The 20,716-nt window shown below is 41.4% G+C and overlaps 1 protein-coding gene across 1 annotated transcript in view; it reads right to left on the bottom strand.

Moving 5' to 3' along the window:
- The window catches only part of EXT2 (exostosin glycosyltransferase 2), a 147,740-nt gene that overhangs the window by 5,853 nt on the left and 121,171 nt on the right, over window positions 1-20,716 (bottom strand). The window contains exons 11-13 of the mRNA XM_003781248.2: window positions 7,074-7,217; window positions 5,328-5,456; window positions 3,614-3,696 (exon numbers count right to left, since the gene is read on the bottom strand). Of these exons, the coding sequence (XP_003781296.1) occupies window positions 3,614-3,696; window positions 5,328-5,456; window positions 7,074-7,217 (356 nt within the window). The remainder of the gene's footprint in view (window positions 1-3,613; window positions 3,697-5,327; window positions 5,457-7,073; window positions 7,218-20,716) is intronic.

The following is a 20,716-nucleotide window of genomic DNA, read 5'->3' as shown; positions in this document are numbered from 1 at the left end:
GAGACAGAGTCACACTGTGGCCTGGGGAAGTGCCACGGTGTTACAGCTCAGAGCAACCTCAAATTCTTAAGCTCGAGCAATCCTTTTGCCTCACCCTACTGAGGAGTTGGAACTACCATTGCCCACCACAATGTCCAGCTAATTTTTCTGTTTTTGGTAGAGATGGGGTTTCACTCTTGCTCAAGCTGGTCTCAAACTCCTGAGCTCAAGCAATCTACCCACCTTAGTCTCCCAGACTGCTAGGATTACAGGCATGAGACCCTGTACCTGGCCTAGTGGCTCAATCTTTAATCCAAATAGTTCTGCTCACATTTGCTGATTTATTTCAGGATTGATTTCCTTATTAAATTTCTCCTGAGGGTAATTTAATCCATTAACTTTACTTCCTCACCACTGACTTGTACTCTATGACCTTTTGGCTTTATTACTTTATCCCATTACCACTACTATTACTATTATTATTGTTGTTGCTATTATTATTCAGAGATGGGTCTTGCTCTGTCAAGACAGGCCAGTGTGCAGTGGTGAGATCCTAGCTCAATGCAGCCTCCAACTCCCAGGCTCAAGCAATCCTCCTACTTCAGCCTCCTGAGTAGCTGGGACTACAGGTATGTAACTAAAACTGGTTATTACTTTTTGTAAAGGTTACTAACAGCCATTTAAGACACACTCCCAGTCTGCATGTTCCTCATAGCTCCCTTACTTCTGAGCACCGTATATGACTATTTTTCCCGGGCTCTCCAGTGATTGCTTCTGTCTTTTTAGTTCCTCTGCCTTCCAAATGTCAGAATTTCTCAAGATTCTGCCCTTTCTTTTCTTCAGCCACCTGCTATCTCTGGGCAGATGACTTCCAGGTGCTCTGTATCTATGGGCTCTGCATCTGTGGATTCAACCTATTGTAGATCAGAAATATTTTCGGGGAAAACCTGCATCTGTGCTGAACATGTACTGTCCTTTCCTTGTCATTATTCCCTAAACAATACCATATAACAACTATACATTATATTAGGTATTACAAATAATCTAGAGATGATTTAAGGCATACGGAAGAATATGCAAAGGTTATGTGCAGATCTTATGCTATTTTATATAAGGGACTTGAGCATCTGTGGATTTTGGTATCCTCAAGAGGTCCTGCAACCAACCTCCCGTAGATACCAAACTTCTAAGTTCTAATTCCACATCCAGATACACTCATCTCATAGAAAGTCAAGATCCCCAAACCATCTACCTTATTGTTTTCCAGCTTCACCACTTAAAGTCTCCTCCTCGCCTCATTAATTAAAAGGCTCACCTAAACCGTCCCCTAATTAGCATGTCCTCCTCACTATGTCATTTACACCGTTAAAGGTGTAATTACTGTTGACTCAAAATCTCCACATTATCTCTGCCAACTCCTCCAACTCTTCCATAACCTTCTCACATCTATTCAGTTGGAAACCAAGTCCTGACATATCTTCCTCTGGAAAATAAATCTCTTATAATTTAATGTGTTCCTTCCTTTTCACACTGAGCTTAGTTTAATGGTCTTCTTTCTTTAATCTTTTCACCCTTCATTCCATCCTCTGCACTATTTCCAAATTAATCTCAAAGTGATACTTTGATCAAGCTAGTCTCCTGTTCACAAACCTTCTATGCTTTACAGAGCCTGGAGGAAAAAGTTCAAGCTGCTTAATTGGGAACTCAAAGCCCTTTGCAGTCTGGCATTAACAGACTAGCATTCTATGCTCTAGCCAAGCTGGACTCCTTGTTGCTTGCCAAATAAACTTTGGACTTGCTGATCAAGCACCTTTGACAGATCATCTAGTTCCCCCTGCCTAGAATCCCTCTTCTTGCCCAGAGATTTACTGGCTGGGATCCTAGTGATTTTTGAAGGCTCACTTCAAGTGTTACCTCTTTTGTAAAATTATTCTTAATAATCAATCTACCAAGAAGTTATTTCTCTTTTACCTAATCAATTATAACTCTTTGAGTCTTGCTCAAGACACTTATCAAAAATAGCTTTGGATTATGATTTATATGTATATAAATGTATGTTTGTGTACATACACATATGTGTTTATATAGATATATATGTTGTTTTTACTGATAATTATAAACTCTGATATAATCTGATTCAAGTGTAACAACCTCTAGGCAGTTGTCTATTCTATTTCAAAACTCTCTTCCAAAGAGGAAGACTTCCTTTATTTTCTTCCATGTTCAATAATAATTATACCTAAGTTAAATCCCCCTCACTGCTTTTTAAATCTCTTTACATTTATTATGATCTCAGTGGTGCTAGAGAAGAGTTGTTTAGTCTCACCATGAACTTGAAGGCCATTATCAGGTCAACTTTTCTCCCTACACTTCCTTTCCTGAACCATCTATTCCTAGCCCAATCAATAACCACTTAGCTTACTGTTAGGAAGTCTCCCCAAACACAGAGAACGGGGGGAGGCTTAATAAAAATGTCATGTACTCCAACAGAAGTACAAGTGAGGTCTCTTCCAAATGCGCCATGACAGTTAATGTCACTACCGTTAACTATGTGCTACTTAGGACACCAGTGGCAGACACTGCCAATACCATGACAGTGTTATACACTATTTCACATCAACAGTTGGTAAAAGTCATGTCATTGGGTAAGACGTTTACATATGAAAGAGATAAAGAGATTATTTAGAGAGTAAGAAGGAATAAAACATTATAGAAGAATTCACGCCAACTGAAACAACTTTCCGTATAAAAAATCCTCCAGTTTTGAAGGATTTTAATATAGCAGATACATTCCAGAAAAAAATCATGCAAGGAGATGCACAGGAGATCTGTGGACACATGAATTAGATACCTCATTTTAAAGGGCTGCTATAACATTCTCTGAGTGTATTTTGTCTTTTGACAATCGTACTATTGCTTGATAGCTGTGTGAGAAGCTGCCACTTGAAAGAATTAGATATCATTCAGGTACTTTGAAGCTTAGGGACTTTGGGGGTACAGGCGAGAACTATTAGGTCTAGTACAAGATTACAAGAGTCTTAAGACACACACCTAGTCACCTGCAGGCCTAGGACTACATTCCACACAAAGGTGTGCTTATTGAGTAACTGGCTGAAATGAAATAAAGGCAGTATTTCAGAGCTGCACCTGCCTCTCTGTAACATTAAGAGTTTTGCTTTCGATCTTGTTTCTTGGCAGGCATTTCAGTAGTGTCAGCAAAGGTAATTTGTCTCTGGTGGGTTTGGTTTAATTCTTCCTAATCAAGCTTTTACTATATAACATGAAGATATTACCCTGAAAAACAATCCAGTATTTCCTTGGAATTAACTAGCTTCCACTCAAATGACGGTAGATGGTTAACTGCTTAGTTCACATGGAGAATCTGGCTTCTGGAGCTTAAGGCCAGCTATATTTTTAAGACCCTTCCAGCCATTACAAATTGAGTGAGTAGCATTCCAAATTAATTCTTTGGGTGACCTGGGCTTGAACTAACCCAATTCCCACAGTGCAAATGGAGGTGACTACGGCTACCAGCTGCTATCCTTATATCTCCAACAAAGTCCCATAAACAAGGCCCAAGGCAGGAAATGGAGATCAGAGGCTAGGGCAGACTTTTAGTTGGAGGCTCACTCACCTCTCCACCATGTGTGTCTGGTCTAGTGAAAGCCCATCAATGGCTGTGCACTCAGGACACTTGAATTTCTTTCGCGGAGTTACCTGCCAGGACAGGACAAAAATATACCTGGATGTCAATGCCAAAGACAATAAAATCATGCTGTGATACCATTCTGCATGCTTGTGCTGTAAGCTGAGATGCTGCGCACACACATGTGTACACACACACACACACACACACACGCACGCACACACCTTGCCATTCCTCCATTCAATTCTGTCTGGCTCAGCCAACAGCAGAACTCACAAGGGCCCAATAAAAAGGCTTGGAGGGGTTTTGCCTTCTGTAACTGGAAAGAAGTGGTGATGACAAGCTCCTTAATTCCTGTTTAATGACTGTTTTCTCACTGCCAAGGTCCTTGTATAAACACCATTTGTTCTTGCAGCCATAAGGGCGATGAAATACAGCTTCCCATAACTTTCACCGTAACCTTAGTTCCAACAGGCACTCTTTCTCCTCCTTACAGCTAATGGCAACTGCTATGAGCAGCATCATGCTTGTGAAGATGCCAGGTTATTCTGCAATTCCCTGGAGTCAGGAAAAAAATCCAGTAGTTCCTCACAATCTGAATCCTCTTCCTCTGACTCCTCACCACCCTCCCGAATTCTGTTTCTAGTGATCTTTCTAGCAAATTTAGGTGAGACTGCTATCGTGACAGTGAAAAGGGATGGAGGGGACAAAAGCTAGATAATAAAGCTAGGCTAAGAAGCAAAGAAACTCTGAGAATTACTGTCCAGGGTACATAACCACAGCTAAAAACATGCTGAAAAACAAACCTGGAATTTAGGGGGTGGTCCCGTAAAGCAACCCTTGCAATTTACATTCTTCAATTTTCCTTGAAGTCAGTTGTTCACTGAGTTATTCAGAGTTAGGGGATAGAGTAGAGATTTAGGGCAAGTTTGGTGAGCACGGATAATGTATTTTCTCTTGCCTTAGTCAGTTTGGTTTAATCTGACTTCTCTCATCACTGAGTGATCAGTGGAGAATGTCATATTATGCTTCCAGCATAAACTCCCCTCATAATCTAGCCATTTGAGGCAGATTCATAAAGGAATCTGGCATTTTTACACAAGAAATTCTAATCCAGAAGGAAAAAAAGGTCAAGATGATTCTACCTATACAAAGAAATGTACTTTCCCTATATAGCTAGGGATCTTATTGAACAAAGTATAAATTTTAAGAATTAACAGACACCTTTACAGATGACCTCCCATAGGATCTTTATGTATTCTCAGCTTTTAATATGTACTTTTAAAAACTGGTAATTGATATTTAAAAATAGGGGTTAGAACAACTACAGTTACATAATTGTACAAGGCATACAACCTTCTCAATGTAAATAAAAATAAAACTCCTGTTACCTTAAGAGGTAAAATGCATCCTAATCATTGATCAGCTTTGAGAATAAAATTAAATTTTTTCTTAAAATGTGACTCATAAATCTATCATCATAGCCTCTATCTATTATACTGAAGGTTAAAAACTGTAACTAAAGAAACTGTATAAAAAATTAGCTTTCTAACAGGACAGCATCAATCTCAGAATACTGAACTGAAAGGGAAATTAAAGTTCATCTAGTTCAATTATTCATTATAGTGGAAAGAACTTCTTAGGACCACAGAATAGACACATGCCCCAAATCATAAAGCAAGTAAGTGGCAGAGCCTCCTACCTTGATGACAGCTTTCCCTGTGACGTTAGCCACCAGGAAATTCATGGCGATGTCTTCACAGTTCATATGAGCATCCACCCAGTTCTTGATATCCCCAGGCATTTTGTATGTGTATAGGTAATTGAAATACTGTCAGGTAAAACCAAGAGAAGAAACATTCAAATAGCAGTTCCCTTTGGCTAATGTGAGAGGCAATGTAGCCCTGGCAAGGGGACAAGTTTTCGCCCTTAAGATTAATCACAAGACTGTATCGATAGAAAGGGAAAAAAGGGAATGTTAGAATGTGTTTGGTCAAGTGACTAAGCATCTTTAATACGGTCATTCTTTTTTAAAGGTAAGTGCTTTTTAAAACAGAACAAAAATGAGGCAATTCTGAAACTACCATAACCCACATGTATGATATAGAAATTAATGGGTCAAAAATCAAAGTGTACACAACCTACTATCAAAAACCCTAAGAATTACAAACCTTAGCTTTTGGAAATTTTTTTTGCTAAGAACAAAAACCTATTTCTAGGTCTAGAGCACAAAGACAGTAGTGCTGAGCTAACAATAATCAGTTGACACATAGATAAATCAAATTTACAGTGCTGAGTTGAACAGATCTCTCTCCTATACTGACCTTAGCCTCCTGTGGACAACAAACTAGTTATTGTTCAAGTAAACCATAGACTTCTAGGGAGCATTCTACCATCAAATTGTATATTCTGAAATCAAATGCATATTATCCAATCTCTCATTATTTAAAGAAAAAGAGTCAAAAACATGAAGGAATGATTCTTAGAAAAGAGAAAATATAAGGAATAAAAAATAAACAAAAAGAATTTCAACTTTACTCATGATCAAATCAAAGGTAAAACAATAAGATTAATTTTTACTTACCAGAATAGCTAAGTTTTTACTTATATGTATGGGTGTAAACATATATATATGTGTGTGTGTGTGTGTGTATATATTTCACACAGAAAATGGAATGGTAAAAAAGTTAATTTTATATTTTGCTAGTGAGATTTTAAATTGGCACAAAGAATACTGAAACCAACATATATAATCCCCCAAGTCCTCCAAATATTCATTCCCTTTAATATAACAATTCTATTTCCAGAATTCTAACACAATGGTCGTGAGTAAAGGCAGTTATAAAAAAAGACATTTATCACTACTTAAGCATTAGATATTAAGCATTATCTGAGATAGCAAAAAATTAGAAACTTAAATATCCAATGATAGAGAAATAATTACGCATGACTTATAGAGCATTAATACAAGGGCATTTTAGTAATTATTCTAAGAAGTAATGGTTTATAAAGAAATGTTACTGACATGAGGAAATGCTCACAGTATAACACATAAGAAAAGTAGGCTCATAAGAATATTTACAACTGTGAATATTCAAATAGGCAAATAGGTGAATAGGCAAATAAAGAAAAGGCAACTGAAAAAACATCTAAATATAATAATAGCTATCTCTACATGATAGGATTACAGGTAATTTTTCTTAATTTTATTCTGTTAAATTCTCGTATTTCCCACTATGGGAATGTATTATTTTAATGAGTAGCAAAACAAAAGCTTTATTTTTAATAGACTATCTCACCACATGGCTTTTCTAAGCCCTCTGAGTAGAACCATTTTTCCTTAACTCAGCAGCAGGTATGGAAAATTCAATGGGGCCAAATAAAATGTGTGTCATACTTTCAGTTTGGTCAGCCCAGAACCACTTGCCCCAAGCCTGACCTCTCTTACCTTGTGATAAAAAGCTGCTCCCGTGAGCACCATGGACACCTCGTTAGTCCACTCCGACTCATACTTCCACTTACTCATCTCATGGTCCCAGAGATGCAGACGACCTGGGTAACCCACCAAGCGGTCAGGAAATTCCCGCCAGACCTAAGGACAGAAGTGCGTGAATAATCAATTCCCATATCAGACAACCAGTCCTAGTGCCGAGTTATCCAAATAGATATCAACATGCTCCCTAGGTCCAAGTCATTACAACCTAAGAACGGTATACGCGGCTTCTGAGGATATTAGACTAAACAGAAGCTAGCTGTTCTGCCAATATTCAGAGACAGATGCTGATTCTGATTTCTTCCAAATCCTCCTGCACATGCTTGGAAATTTTAAGTAGTGTGAGTTTTGGCTCTTACTGAGTTGAGCCAAAGTAGGTAATCTCTTAAGATATGATTAATGGAATAGGTTCGATTCTTAATGAATGCACAAATGAAGAATATATGGAACCCTGCAACTCAGCTGCCCTGATTTGTATTGAATTGGTGGTTATGAAAATGTATAATCTCCATTTCTTTAAAAAAGCATGTATTTCTCCTCAGCATATACCCGCTGACAGCCTAAGGTTACAGAAGATTTCTCTGATTCTATAATCTGTAACATACTGAAAACAAATACTTGATCGCTATGCTTGGAAAGGTTCTTAGATATAGTTTTATTGGATTAAACAGAAACGGGATAGCAGGGGTGAAGTATTTCCAATCCCTTTCCCCATGTATTTCTGTATAATTTAGTTTAACCTCAAAAGAGAGGAAGCCCACACCACTAAGGAGCACTGACCATCTGCTGGTTGCTCAGGGTGCCTCTTCACCATCTCTCTTGCTTACCAGACTTCTAAATGGTGGAGTTCCTAGGGGTTCATTCCTAGGCCTCATTCCCTTTTCTAAACTCTTCCTTGTGGCTCAATGGGTGGGGTGCCACCTGATTACTGAGGTTGGTGGGTTTGAACCCAGCCCTGGCCAAACTGCAACAACAACAAAAAAATAGCCAGGTGTTGTGGCGGGTGCCTGTAGTCCCAGCTACTCGGGAGGCTGAGGCAAGAGAATCGCCTAAGCCCAGGAGTTGGAGGTAGCTATGAGCTGCGACACCACGGCACTCTACCAAGGGCAATAAAGTGAGACTCTGTTTCTAAAAAATAAAATAAAACAAACACACGAAGAAGACAGAGACTGCCTTATTCATGTATCCCAAGCACAAAGAACAGTGCCTGGTCCACAACAGCATACCACACACACTTGCTGAATGCGTGAATGGGCAGAATCTCAGCATTAAGTAAAGAGCTGAGGATGACAGGGGACCAAAGACCCTTTTCTTTTCTTCACAGCCAGAGCCAGTATACTCTTTAATTCTGGAAGGAAACCTACAACAGCGTTGATCAACCATTACCATTAATAGTAATGTTGTGTGTGAAGAACATCATACTAACCTGCCACCCCTAAAGCACACGTCTCAAATTGCTTTTCCAGAAGTGGGTAAGGGGGTATCTGCTGAGTCATCACACTACCCTCCCCAGGCCGCCTTATGATCACCTCTACTGTGCTTTTATGAGATGTCTGACCTAGCTCTTGGGTGTGGCTGGGGTAAAAGAGCTTTCATTTGTGTAAAACCAGATCACCTAACAGGACTCTCAAACCCACAACCTTGGCTTCATTAACACCATGTTGTAACCAACAGGGTTAATTGGCCACAGGCATCATCATAATAGCTGTAGACAAATGAATCCATGTCAAACATTTTCTCAGATGTGGAATGCCACTGCTACTGTGTTCTCTCTACTCTGGGGTTTGTATTTCAGCACATTAAAATAATATGATACTATTACAGTTTTATAGAGCCCTAAGCAGCAACACAGTATGTGAGCCGTAACTTCTATTTGGTTTGTGGGCCCAGGCAGATGCCGTTCCATGCACTGCCAGCTTCCTTTTCTCAGCACCAAGCCCCTGCCTGTTTAAGTCGCACCAATGCCATGATCACTGATTCACCTTTGTGGGGTACAGGGATTTCTGAAAGGCCCCAAGCACACATAACTAAATGGCAGGCATGGGCAAGGTGCAGAGAAAGGGGCAGGGCCTGGGAAGAAGGACTTCCAATTCAGCTGACCCCACTTTGCTTTTCCTCATTTACTTTGGGTCAGTACAGCTCTCTACTCCATGCAAAGGGAGTGCAAATCACTTTCCCTAGGGACTCTTTGTTATAAGCTCCCTGTTTGCAGCCATAATAATGTTATTGGCTCAAGTTTAGGGTCAAATGGTGTTAAAATTTCAGTCCTCTTACTGTCAGCTGAAGTCACTTATTTGACTTCTCTCAGGGACCTAATTTGGAGACACTGGGTCACAGAAAGCTAAACTCTGCAGCTCCAGAAGGCATCAGAGGTGTCCTGAATTTCAGATTCCTCTGGAGCCTTTGGTGAGCGCCGTTCCTTATGTGGGGCCTCTCTGCCCTTGACTGATTCTGAGCAGCTGGATACAATCAAGATACCATCCTTGTCACTTCATCTATAACTCTGCAGCTGACTATAGGATCAAAACAGAGTGAAAGAAAGTGGGATGGGCCCTCTCTAATCGAGCCCTAGTGTAGTACGAAGTCGATTATGTATATAGTAAAGCATTTTCCCAGCCAGAAGAACAAGAACTTCACCCCCTCTCCTCATCCACCCCTCACTCCAATTCAACTTTTTTTTCTTTTTACCTCAGAGAAACGTTCTGGGGTCAGCCTTTTGTCATTACTGCCAGATGCCTCTATATATTGCAGTGTAGGCATCTGAAACTTCACATTACATCCCTGGCGTCCCAGCACTAGTGCTGCCATAGTTTGGTTCAAATCACAAAGTCATTATTAAACTGTTTGTCTACACCCTCGAAGTCCTTCACGTATAAGGCCCTCATCTATGTTTAACCACCCACATCTCTGAAGACAGAAGCCTATCTCTGTTATAATGCACTCTGTACCTTGGTTAGAAACTGGCAATAATTTGGATGGTCCCTCCCTTTGGGGCAACTCCACACCATTATTAGAATGGACTGTGACCACGTACATGTAACACTATCCTCTTTCTTTTTTGCATTCTCATTTTCATAATCTTGGTCCTAAACATTTCTTAACCTGATTATGGAAATTTTCTTCCCTCTCCAGTCCCAGCTGTGCCTACTTGGCCATTTTCAAAGTTTTACATCTTTTTTTAAATCTCCCAAGATCTTTGAGGGCTTCCCCAATACTACAGGATCAAACCAAGGGCACCTACCTTTGTTTAAAAGCTCACAGGAGGAAGCCTGCACTGACTCCTGTACCCCACAGAAAGGGCAGCAGGGGCACCTGGCTAAAAGGAGACCCAGGACTAGCTCTGCCACTGAGGAGTTGTGTATTGACCCATTAAAGGTGTCCTGCTTTTATTTTTCCATCTGCAAAATGAGGGGTTGGATTAAGTGACCTCTAATGTTCTTTTGGAGCTGAAATCTTTTATCTTCCTCCTCACTGACCTGTTCCCAAAGAACTAACCCATCAACTGTGATCTGTTTCAACTTTTAAGTTTCTAAATAGCATAGCCTGCATTATTTAACTTTGTTTAAAATGCCATACACATATGGGTACTCAATAAATGTTCCTAAAAAGAGGATAATGCACTACACGCTAAGCCAGCTTAGAGGGTGCATTTTAAACTCAGGGTGTGTGCTAACCACAGTCAGATTCAGGAAATAGACAGGGGGAGGAAGGGGAAGGTGTAACAACAGGTGGTGCCCATCTGGAATGTACAATTATGAAATCACGGGTCAGCAATAGGCGAAAAGTCACTCTCTGAAGAGGCTGCTCCAGTCATCATACTCTCAAAGGCAGAGTTCCACAGGGATATGGCTACTGCATGAGCAACCTGTCAGGACTGGTGAGCCAAGACGTGGACTAAGAAGTGGTGAGGAAATGGGCAATGCATGTATCCAAGGCGCACGGCACGGGGCAAAGCCTTCATTTCTTTCCTTACACAGACCGTCATCCCCTGAGTTTGGTCAATCCCTGACCATCAGTGTGGGGCAGAACTCTGAACCTGCTCAAACGCTGTGGTCAGATGCCTGGGCCAGTCAAGACAGAGCTGCGAGGAACCCACCATGCAAATGTCTTTGAAATAATGGCCTTTGCCCTCTAAGGCTCTGACTTACATGCTGCTTAGATGGGAAAGGGGGCAGCTGGCTGACTTCCAATTCTAAACCGGTTTCCAACAGAGAGCCAGTTTTAGGATTCACTTGCAGCTCTCTGGGAACACAGCTCACCTTTTATATTTAGAATTTCCGGAAATGAAGTGGAACGGAGAGAGTGATTGGCTTCATTTTTAGCTTGTTATTTTAATTACATTGGTAGCAGTTTTTGCCAAGGGGGTACTATGCAAAAAGCCAAAGAGCCTTTGCTCATCCAATGCTGATGCCAAATGTCTAGAGCAGAGGAGCTCAGAAATTGTCACCGAAGGTTCCCTAATGCTGGGTGTTTGACAAATACTCCGAGGAGCTGCATGATGTGTTAAGATGTACCTGTTAGATCACTTCAGTTTGCCGGAGGAACCTTTCCAGCTGAAGGCAGGGCTCTGCTTACAATAAGCCAAGCGGGAAGACCAGGACTGTGGGAAAGCTCCAGTCTGGCTTGTGCTGGGCACCCTGGTCCTGTCGAGTTCTTTCTTCAGGACAGGGGCAGTGATGGGGCAAAGACATAGACTGGCGTTGGCCACAGTTGGGAGAAGAATGTGTGCTAGTAAATCTCTCAGTGGTTCCCACTATTAGGAAGACACTGCCAAAGAAGTGGCTTTTAAACATCTGGCTCACTCCTAGGCGGGTCCCAACTCACTCTTCTGTGGGGGGTAAGGAGAAGACTCACACCTCGGCTGTCGGAGCTGACTACCCAGGCCTAAGCTATCTCAGAGAGCTGCAACCTCAGAGATCATTTCAAAGGCAGAGACAATTCCAACCAATTCCCTCACTGTACAGATAAGAAACTGAGACATGGAAAGGAAATAGCTCTCCCAAGGTTACACTACTAGGTTAAGACTAAACTGGCCCTAACTCCCTAGTGCAGTCCTCTGTCGTATGAGAAATCATATTCTCACTATTTCAATTGTAAAAAAGTACCTCATCTTCCCAAGCTCAGTCCCTCACCTGTAAAACAAAGAAGTTGCATTACAGTGTTCAAAACCACATTCAGGGTCAGTGTTGTTTTGGCTCTGTGCTGCCAGTGGCAGATATGGTAAGAGCCACAGGTGCCCAATGAACAACCAGGCTGAGACTGGGATGGGGTGTGGAACACGACAAAACCCATAGCTCCCATCAGTCCTCATCTTCTACGTTAGAGGCTCTCTGTGAAATGTGGTTTCCATTTAGCAAAGAAAGCCACATGCTCACATCATTAAAAGAAGGAACTCCTGTCAGCTGTGTAGCAAGCGAGCGAGATTCCACATCTGACATCTGAGGGCCTATTGGAATCTCGTAATCTGTGAGGCTCTGGGGCAGAGAGGAAATGCAAGCAAAAGGCCGCTAAATGAAAGATTAAACCCAACTACTATTTTTCATGAGACAATGAATCTCTTGGGAAATAATAAAGAAGGGAAGGAGAGCTTTGAGTCAGAGGAGGAAGAGATGGGCCAGGAGCAGGTCATGGGTTTTCTAATTTTGTGCTCCTTAAGACCCACTAAACATGAAATCATTTTTATTTCCATGACCTCAATTCCAGTGTGGGCCATTCTATTTTTAAGTCTGATCTCAGGAGATTGTTTAATGAAGTTAAAAGAATAGTGATCATAAGCCAAATTGCTGTTCTCTTTAAATCCTATACAAGTGCAAACAGAAACTTTAGATTCTTATAACCATTATTAAGTCTTCAAAATTTCAAGTTGATTTTGGTGAGGCTCATTTTAAATGACTAGGGATCAAAGAGATTAGCTCTGTCCAGCAAGGGGAACATATACTCTCCCCACTTCAAGCAGCCGCCGTGGTGACTTCCATTGCTTGCAGTCAGGGAAGCTGGTGGAAAACTGGCCAATCACCTTTGTTTTCTACGATGTCCTCAACAGCATTAAAAGTATATATGCAAAGATTTTCCATCTATCTTTAAACCTGATGTCAAGTTCTAGAAAGGCAATCCAATAGCAAGCTAAAGTCATACCAGATTAGGGAGGGAGAGATGAGAGTAGTTTTACTTTATTAACCCATTTATGCATGTGACTCACAGATACTTACTGAGCCCCCAACATTTTTAAATTAAATACTTGATTTTGAGGTGATTATAGATTCACATGCAGTTGTAAGAAATAACGCAGAGACCCTAGGCACCCTGCACCCAATTTCCCCTATGGCAATATGTTGCAAAACTATGCTGAGGCTGTAACATGATATGGACACCGATGGAATCAAGGTACAAAGCATGTTCATAACCACAGGGGTCCTCCCTGTTGATGTGTTAAGATCCAATTGCCCTCTCTCCTTGTTTCTCACTCCTGGCAACCACTGGTCTGTTCTATTTTGATAACCTTGTCATTTCAGGAAGGTTATATAAATGAAATCATATAGTATGTAAGCTTTTGGGATTCGCTTTTTTCACTTGGCATAATTTCCTAGAGTTTCACCCAGGCCGTTGTCTAGCAATAGTTTATTCCTTTTCATTGCTGAGTAATACTCCACGGTATGTATGTCCCATGGCTTCTTTAGCCATTTGCCCACTGAAGGACATCTGGGCTGATTGAAGTATTTGGAAATTAAAAATAAAGCTGCTATAGACATCCACATTCAGGAGTTCATGTGAGTATAAGTTTTCTTTCTCCGGGATAAATGCCCAAGTCTGCAATTGCTGGGTAATGGTAGCATGGTAGTTGCATGTTTAATTGTATAAGAAACCACCAAAACCGTTTTCTAGAACGGCTGTACCATTTTACATTCCCTGCAGCAATGTACGCGTGATCCGGTTTCTCTGTATCCTCATCAGCACTCACTGTTGTCACTTTATTTTTTTGCCATTCTGACAGGTGTGTAATGACATTTCATTGTGGTTTTATTTTCGCATTTCCCTAAAATGATGTCAAACATCTTTTTAAGTGCTTATTTGCCATCTGTATATCTTTATCAGTGAAAAGTCTATTTGTGTTCTTTGCCCATTTTCTAAAGAGATTACTTTTTACTGTTCAGTTTTGAGGGTTTTAAAAAATATATTCTAGATATTTAATCTTGTTGAATGTATGGTTTGCAAGCATTTCTCAGACTGCAGTTTACCTTTTCATCTTCTTCACAAAGCCTTTCTCCGAGCAAGAAGTTTTTAATTTTGATGAGGTTCATTCAATTTATCAAATTTCCCTTTTATGGATAGTGCATTTTGTGTTAAGTCTAAAAACCAACTCTTTTCCTGGCCCTAGATACTGAAGATTTTCTCCTTAAGTTTTTTCCTAAAAGTTTTATGGTTTTATGTTTTACATTTAAGTCTGTGATTCATTCTCAGTTAATTTTTGCATGGGGTGTGAAGTTCAGGTCAAGATTTAACTTCTGTCTATCAATGTGCAATCTTTTGGCAGCATCTGTTGAGCAGGCCAGCAAGAAGAAGACCTGGATTCTTTCACTGAATATGGAATACAGAATCATTTTATTTTGAACTGCTTAGAATTCTACTCATACCAAGTATACATTTATAAAAATAACTGCAATGTCCAAACACATAAAATTCATTCAGTGAATAAATACTTACTGAGCAGCTACCATGTGCCAAGCACTTAGGCATACAGTATAACAAGGCAGGCACAATCCCTGACTGAACCGACTATACTAGAGGGAATTTGTTTCAATCAAGCCCAGATCTCGTCTGCCATGGATGTAATTAGTGGCCCTGCTTATAAGAAGTTAGCCTCTTCCTTCCCTCTCCAAGAGCAGGGTGTCAACATGTGGTCGTGACCTCCACCCAACCCCTCAAATCTTCAGCCCAGCCCAAAGGCTAGTGAGAATCTAGAAATATTACTTGTAAAGGTTGCCAACTCTTGATTTAAACCAGCCAACAGACAGTAGCAAGTATACTGCAATCATGATTAATGTGAACACTAGGCACCGATTTTCAAACACTAAGAAATAAATACGATCTGGGAGATGAACTGTAAATCCACACTGATTAGTTTATCTTGCTTACTCATTTCACAGCTGTGACATTTCTATGGTCAGGGACTACTCTGGTCCCTTAACTTTTCTTTCTTTTTTCTCTCCAAATGTGTAGTTACTATGTCTATCAAAATAGCAATCACCAGCCATTGTCTCATGATTCGGCAAGCAGTAGGACAATTTTACCGTGTGCATTCAAGAGGAACAACACGGAGCTTTCCTCTGAGAACTAGGGGAGATGCCCTTCTGCAGGAGCTGGTGAGTTCGGTCTGGGTGCTGCTCTGGCTTCTGTTTGTCCTGGCCCTGAGCCAAGTCCTGCCTGTCACAATAAAGGCAGATAAGCAGCCCATGACAGCAAATTCCCTGTATCCCCAAACCATAAGCCAAATTCTGAAGCTCTGAATTCCTGAAGCAGCAAAGTTCCCCTGTAATCAATCCCAATGAGACAACAGGCAGCTTTTAGAACAATAACCCTCAAACATATGGATCCTTTCACGGTTGGGAGTATTACTGCAGGTATCTCCTTTTGAATGAGGGTGGGAGGAAGTGCATTCTTTAAACCATCCAGTGTACCAAGACCTCTTTAAAATAACTATCCTACATTATAAGCTTTGGTACTGGAGGCACAGAGGTACAAAATCCAGCAGACAGGCCAAGATGCTGGGGCACAGACGGGGAGGCAGAGGTGGGCACACAGGGCTGGATGTGGGAAGGAGGGTGCCTTCTTACCAGGGCTGCCTGGCACCAACAAGCATCTATGGAAACCACACTGAAACCAACTGGCCACTCTTACTTGGGATGGGAGTCTGTGAGGAGAGACCCTCAGACGGGCAGATGTGCCAGTAGGCAGGATGCACCCTCCTCTGGGGCAGGGAGCCACTAGCCCTACCCTGATGCTTCACTGATGGCTGTGTAAGCAAATTCTGGACTTGCTGTTTTAGAATGCTCAGTGGGGAAGAAAAACGTGCCCCTCTATTATAATTCCCAACTGGGTGCTTTTTTCAACTATTATATGTTATTTCAATGTTCAGCATACACATTTGATTTCCTTCCCTTAATATTTGTTTGACTTATTCTCCAGTGGGGACTGGGTGCTTTAGAAAAGCTCCGAGAGGTCAGACTTCACCGTGCGGCTTCCCTCAGCACCTCCCTGGGCTTCTGGCAGGCTACTTTGGATCTTCTTTCAGCAGCACTTGCCGCAGCCACAGCACACATGGACTATTTTCCCTCCAGGTCCCGTGAGTCTTCGGGGTGTAAATCAATGCAAGCTGGAGATAGGGCAGACCTAACAGATTATTCAGTTCTCCTACAGGCTGAAAAACACAGTCTGAAGCAATGCAGAAAATACATCAGGGAGATAATCCTCTAAGAAAGAATGACCCACCTCTGACCACAGTCTTCCTCGCATCTCCTCTGGGAAGCCCCGACTGTATCTCACAGATGGGAACACTCATGAGGATGAGCTGTTTGGCCCAATCTTTCTTCTGGAGACAACAGAATCTATAATGGCAACTTTTCAGGTACTTCAAAAGAGTGAAAAAATGGAGAAAACTGTACTGACATCACAGCCAGGCTCAGGACAGGTACTTAGAGGGAACTGTCACTTGCTCAGATATACACACAGGGCCCAAAGAGAGCTTACAGCCATCAACTTATTCAGACACTTAAAGAAGAAGGCACACATAAAGCCTAAGAAATGTACAGCTTTCAAAGAGCTCAGCTTTGCAAAACAGTTCCAGTTACACTGTAAAGCTTTAGTGTCAGACCTGGCCCCCAAACTGATCTCGAGTAGCTTTGGCGAGTTTTGACTTTGTACATGCCCCAGACAGGACTGGCCCACATGAATCTCAGCACCTGCAGCACACCAGCAGCCATGTGAACTGACTCCTGGACTGGGTCCCTGGTGCGCTCCGGGTGCATGCCATCACCCAGATAGGAGACAGAAAGCCTTTAATTCCCAACTTTCCAGTCACTACTAGGTCAGACCCTGTGAAGGCTCAAGAACCTGGGTCACCAAGAGGTCAGGAATATAAATCTAAGGTGCTGATTCTCACTGAAGGCTGAGACACTGCCAATAATGATGCTATCCATCTGCCACTGTGTGCCCTATATTTCAGGTCCTCGCTTAGGGATGCTCCCTGTCTATGATGTTAGCCTTGGCTATGTGAGACTGGAGTCTCTCAGTGCCTTAGATAGATTTCAAAGGGTAGGCCTACCTAAGAGCCCACGTTGAATGAGATAAGTGGGTTCACGTGGCCCGAAGAAAAATACTGCTACAGAGAGCCTCCTGCATTCCCACTGAATCTGGGCAAGTTTTCATATTTAGGACTTTGGGGTTAAAGCCAGAGAGGTAAGCAGTTAATTTCCTATTAGAAGGATCACAGTCACAAGGCTATGAGAAGCAAGGCCATGGTTTGCTTTACATTCATTTGTTCCCAAGACCCAGAATTTGTGGCACCTGCATCGGCAGAAGGCTTGGGGATGGTTGAACAGTAGGACAGGAACAGCCTATTCTTTTTTATTTTTTTAAAGTTCTCTACTAACAAAGGTTATTATAAAGTTAATGCTAGGATAGGTTGTTTCTATCTTTTATTTTAGTGAAAAGAAAAAAAAAGAAGACAGTTTATTTAGAATTGCAGACTATATGAAGTCTCTTATTCTGCCTGGATGCACATAGAGACAGCTATAAATTTTACTAATTCTGTCTAAGATGTAAATGTTAGATAGAGACTCTTGGCTCCAGAATTCTCTATTTAGCCAAGCCCCCTCTGTACAAACCGACAGCATCTCCTTCCTGCCAATCACTTTAAACTTTCAGTTGGCCTCTCAGCCTGTGTATTGGCTGGCCCCCTGCTGCCTAACCAACCTCACTTCCACTACTCACCGCAATTACAGCCCCACTCTGGTCACACCAATCTGCAGTGACTCCCCTGTGCAACTGCATACACCAAGCTCATCCTTCCTTTTTGGTGGTTCCTGCATTAGGAAAACCTACTCAAAGATGATTTTCTGTTCTCATGAAAAAATTGGGGCATTCCATACCATTTTGCTGCCTTCCCAGGATTCTTTGAGCGTATCTATTCACTATTACCTTGGGGAATTGGGAACAAAATAGTACAAATAAATTCTCACCATTTATTAGCACCCAAGAGGTCTGAGCAATGCTACCACCAACAGGATGCCCAGGTTGTAAAAGGCAGAGCCCCGGCACTTTGTGTGTTGCTCTTAGTGAATCTCCATTCTCACATCAGTATCGACTTTAAAAAGAATATCACTAGCCAAGCGCATTTCATATCTCTCAGGTAAAAAATGTTCAACACTTAAATGATAATAATAATTTTTATGGTTGGAAATGAGGATCAAAGTACGAAAGGAAAAATAAATTCATGGGTTCATACATGCAGCCAAGTCTCTGTGGCTCATGTTCTGCCACATGTTTTAAGCTGTCTCTCTTGAAGATAGGGGAGGGGAGGAAGAATGAGTTGCTTTTTATTTTCCAGGTCTTGAGGTCTGAAATAAAAGCAGACAGACTTGGGGGTGTGGGGGAAGACTCAAACATTTGAGTAACATTATACATTGCTACTGTTCCCCTAGGAGCTCCCCGCAAATGAGTATCAAGGACTCAATAGATACTTTCCTGGTAAAATACATAAACAGATAAATAAATTATCCCAGGCTGAAAAGAATTTCCACATCTGGTAGCTCACCAGAGCTTGTCAAACAAGTCAGAAACACGCAGGGCCAGAGAAGATCATTCCTTGCTCCTGCTTTCAGGGCTGGAGAGAGAATGGAACATTTCCCAAAGCCCCCTTGCCTTCCAACAGGGAATATGACCCATCCAGATAGACAAATAACTTCTCTTTTTTCTTCCAATTAAATAAATAATGACATCCGGCATCAGATCAAAAATGTCTGTGTGCTAAGGTCACAGACACTGGAAGAAAAAGGCCTTTCCTACATGATCTAGCCTTTCATTCTCAAGAACTTGCTAGGGTGCACCTTTTAAGGGTTATATTTAATGCATATTTACCACTTTGAAGAAAAACTTAGCCGCTTTGCATCTAACCTCAGCAATAAAGTCTGAAGTGACAGATGATCTCTAATGTCCCTTCACATTCCAACACCGTGTTTCTATTTAACAGTTTTCCAATTGGGGTGGCAGGAATGGGTCATGGGCATGCGGAGATCTGATTCTCTCACCTGATCAGCACTGAGAACCAGGGGTGGGTCACACCTAGTGTGTGTGAGCAGCTTTGTCTGTGTACCCCAGTGTAGAGTGTTAGTATCACTTGTGCACCTATGGTTTCACAAAGGCTGGACAGAGCACTGTTGTGGCTCTAATAACTTCCTCCCAGAAAGAGATTCTGAAATTCACCATCAATTTTTAAGCTGTTAATAATAGTCCAGATAGTTCTCCCCCCTCATTTATCTTACATCTCTTACCTTTTATATTAGACCTAAATTTCTTTCTCATGGCTTTGGAACTGTGTAATCTGTGAGCTGGCCTTCAGTCTCTGTTCTACGTTCCTTAAGCAAACCATGGGGCCTGTTGCTTTAAAATGGTCTCTGTAAATCAGTTTTTCCAGTCCTTTAACATAAGCTCTGCCTCAGATGCCCTCACATTGGTGAAAACCATGCTGGAACTCTAGGGCCTAAATCTACATCACTTGTACTGGTATGCCTCAGTAGAAACATCATCAGAATCATGAACACAATAGACCCCAGGTCACCATATTCTGCTCTGGTTCCTTCATTAAAATCGCTCCTATACTCTTCCTTCAATTTCTTACACGCTGTTGGCTCTCACCTACAAATATCCTCAGATCCTTGCACATGCCGTCTGTGTTTCACAGTAAAGTAAAAGAAGGTGACGCTTTTTATGCACACAAGATTTGTACTTTTCCCACATGGAATTGCATTGCTTGGGTTTGCCCACACTTCTGATCCCTTAGAATCAATACACCCAAAGGGATCTCAGGAAGTCATTTGGTCTAGTCGTCTGTCTTCAGGTAGAAATAGTAAAAGCCCTCTAGATGCCAGAGAATTGCTGGCTTTCCTTTTCTGAAAATTTCTCAAATGTAAAACTCCTTTGTCTCTCCAAAAAATTCTTTGTAGCAATAGTTACAGATCTTAACAATAGTAAGATGTTTACTCTCCCATAATAAATACTGTTTAAACATTTAAGTGTTGAGGCAGCTAACCTTACCTAACTGATACAGAAAGAACATTAAATCCAAACTGTACAATGTACCCTCTTTTTAGGTGTACAAAGAACATCGATCAAGATGGACTTTTTATGGGGCCATATAGTCTTAAAAAATTTAAAAATAATAAAAATCACACAGAGTTATTTTGTGAACAAAGTATAACAAAACCAGAAATCAGCTTGGCGCCTGTGGCTCAAGTGGCTAAGGAGCCAGACACATACACCTAAGGTGGCAGGTTCAAATCCAGCCCAGGCCCGCCAAACAACAATGATGGCTGCAACCAAAAAAA

This window comes from Otolemur garnettii, unplaced genomic scaffold, assembly GCF_000181295.1.
Source record: "Otolemur garnettii isolate 467f Iridium unplaced genomic scaffold, OtoGar3 scaffold00001, whole genome shotgun sequence".
Classification (NCBI taxonomy): Eukaryota; Metazoa; Chordata; class Mammalia; order Primates; family Galagidae; genus Otolemur; species Otolemur garnettii.
The sequence above is the reverse complement of the archived record's forward strand: the minus strand, read 5'-3'. Positions and strand labels throughout refer to the sequence as shown.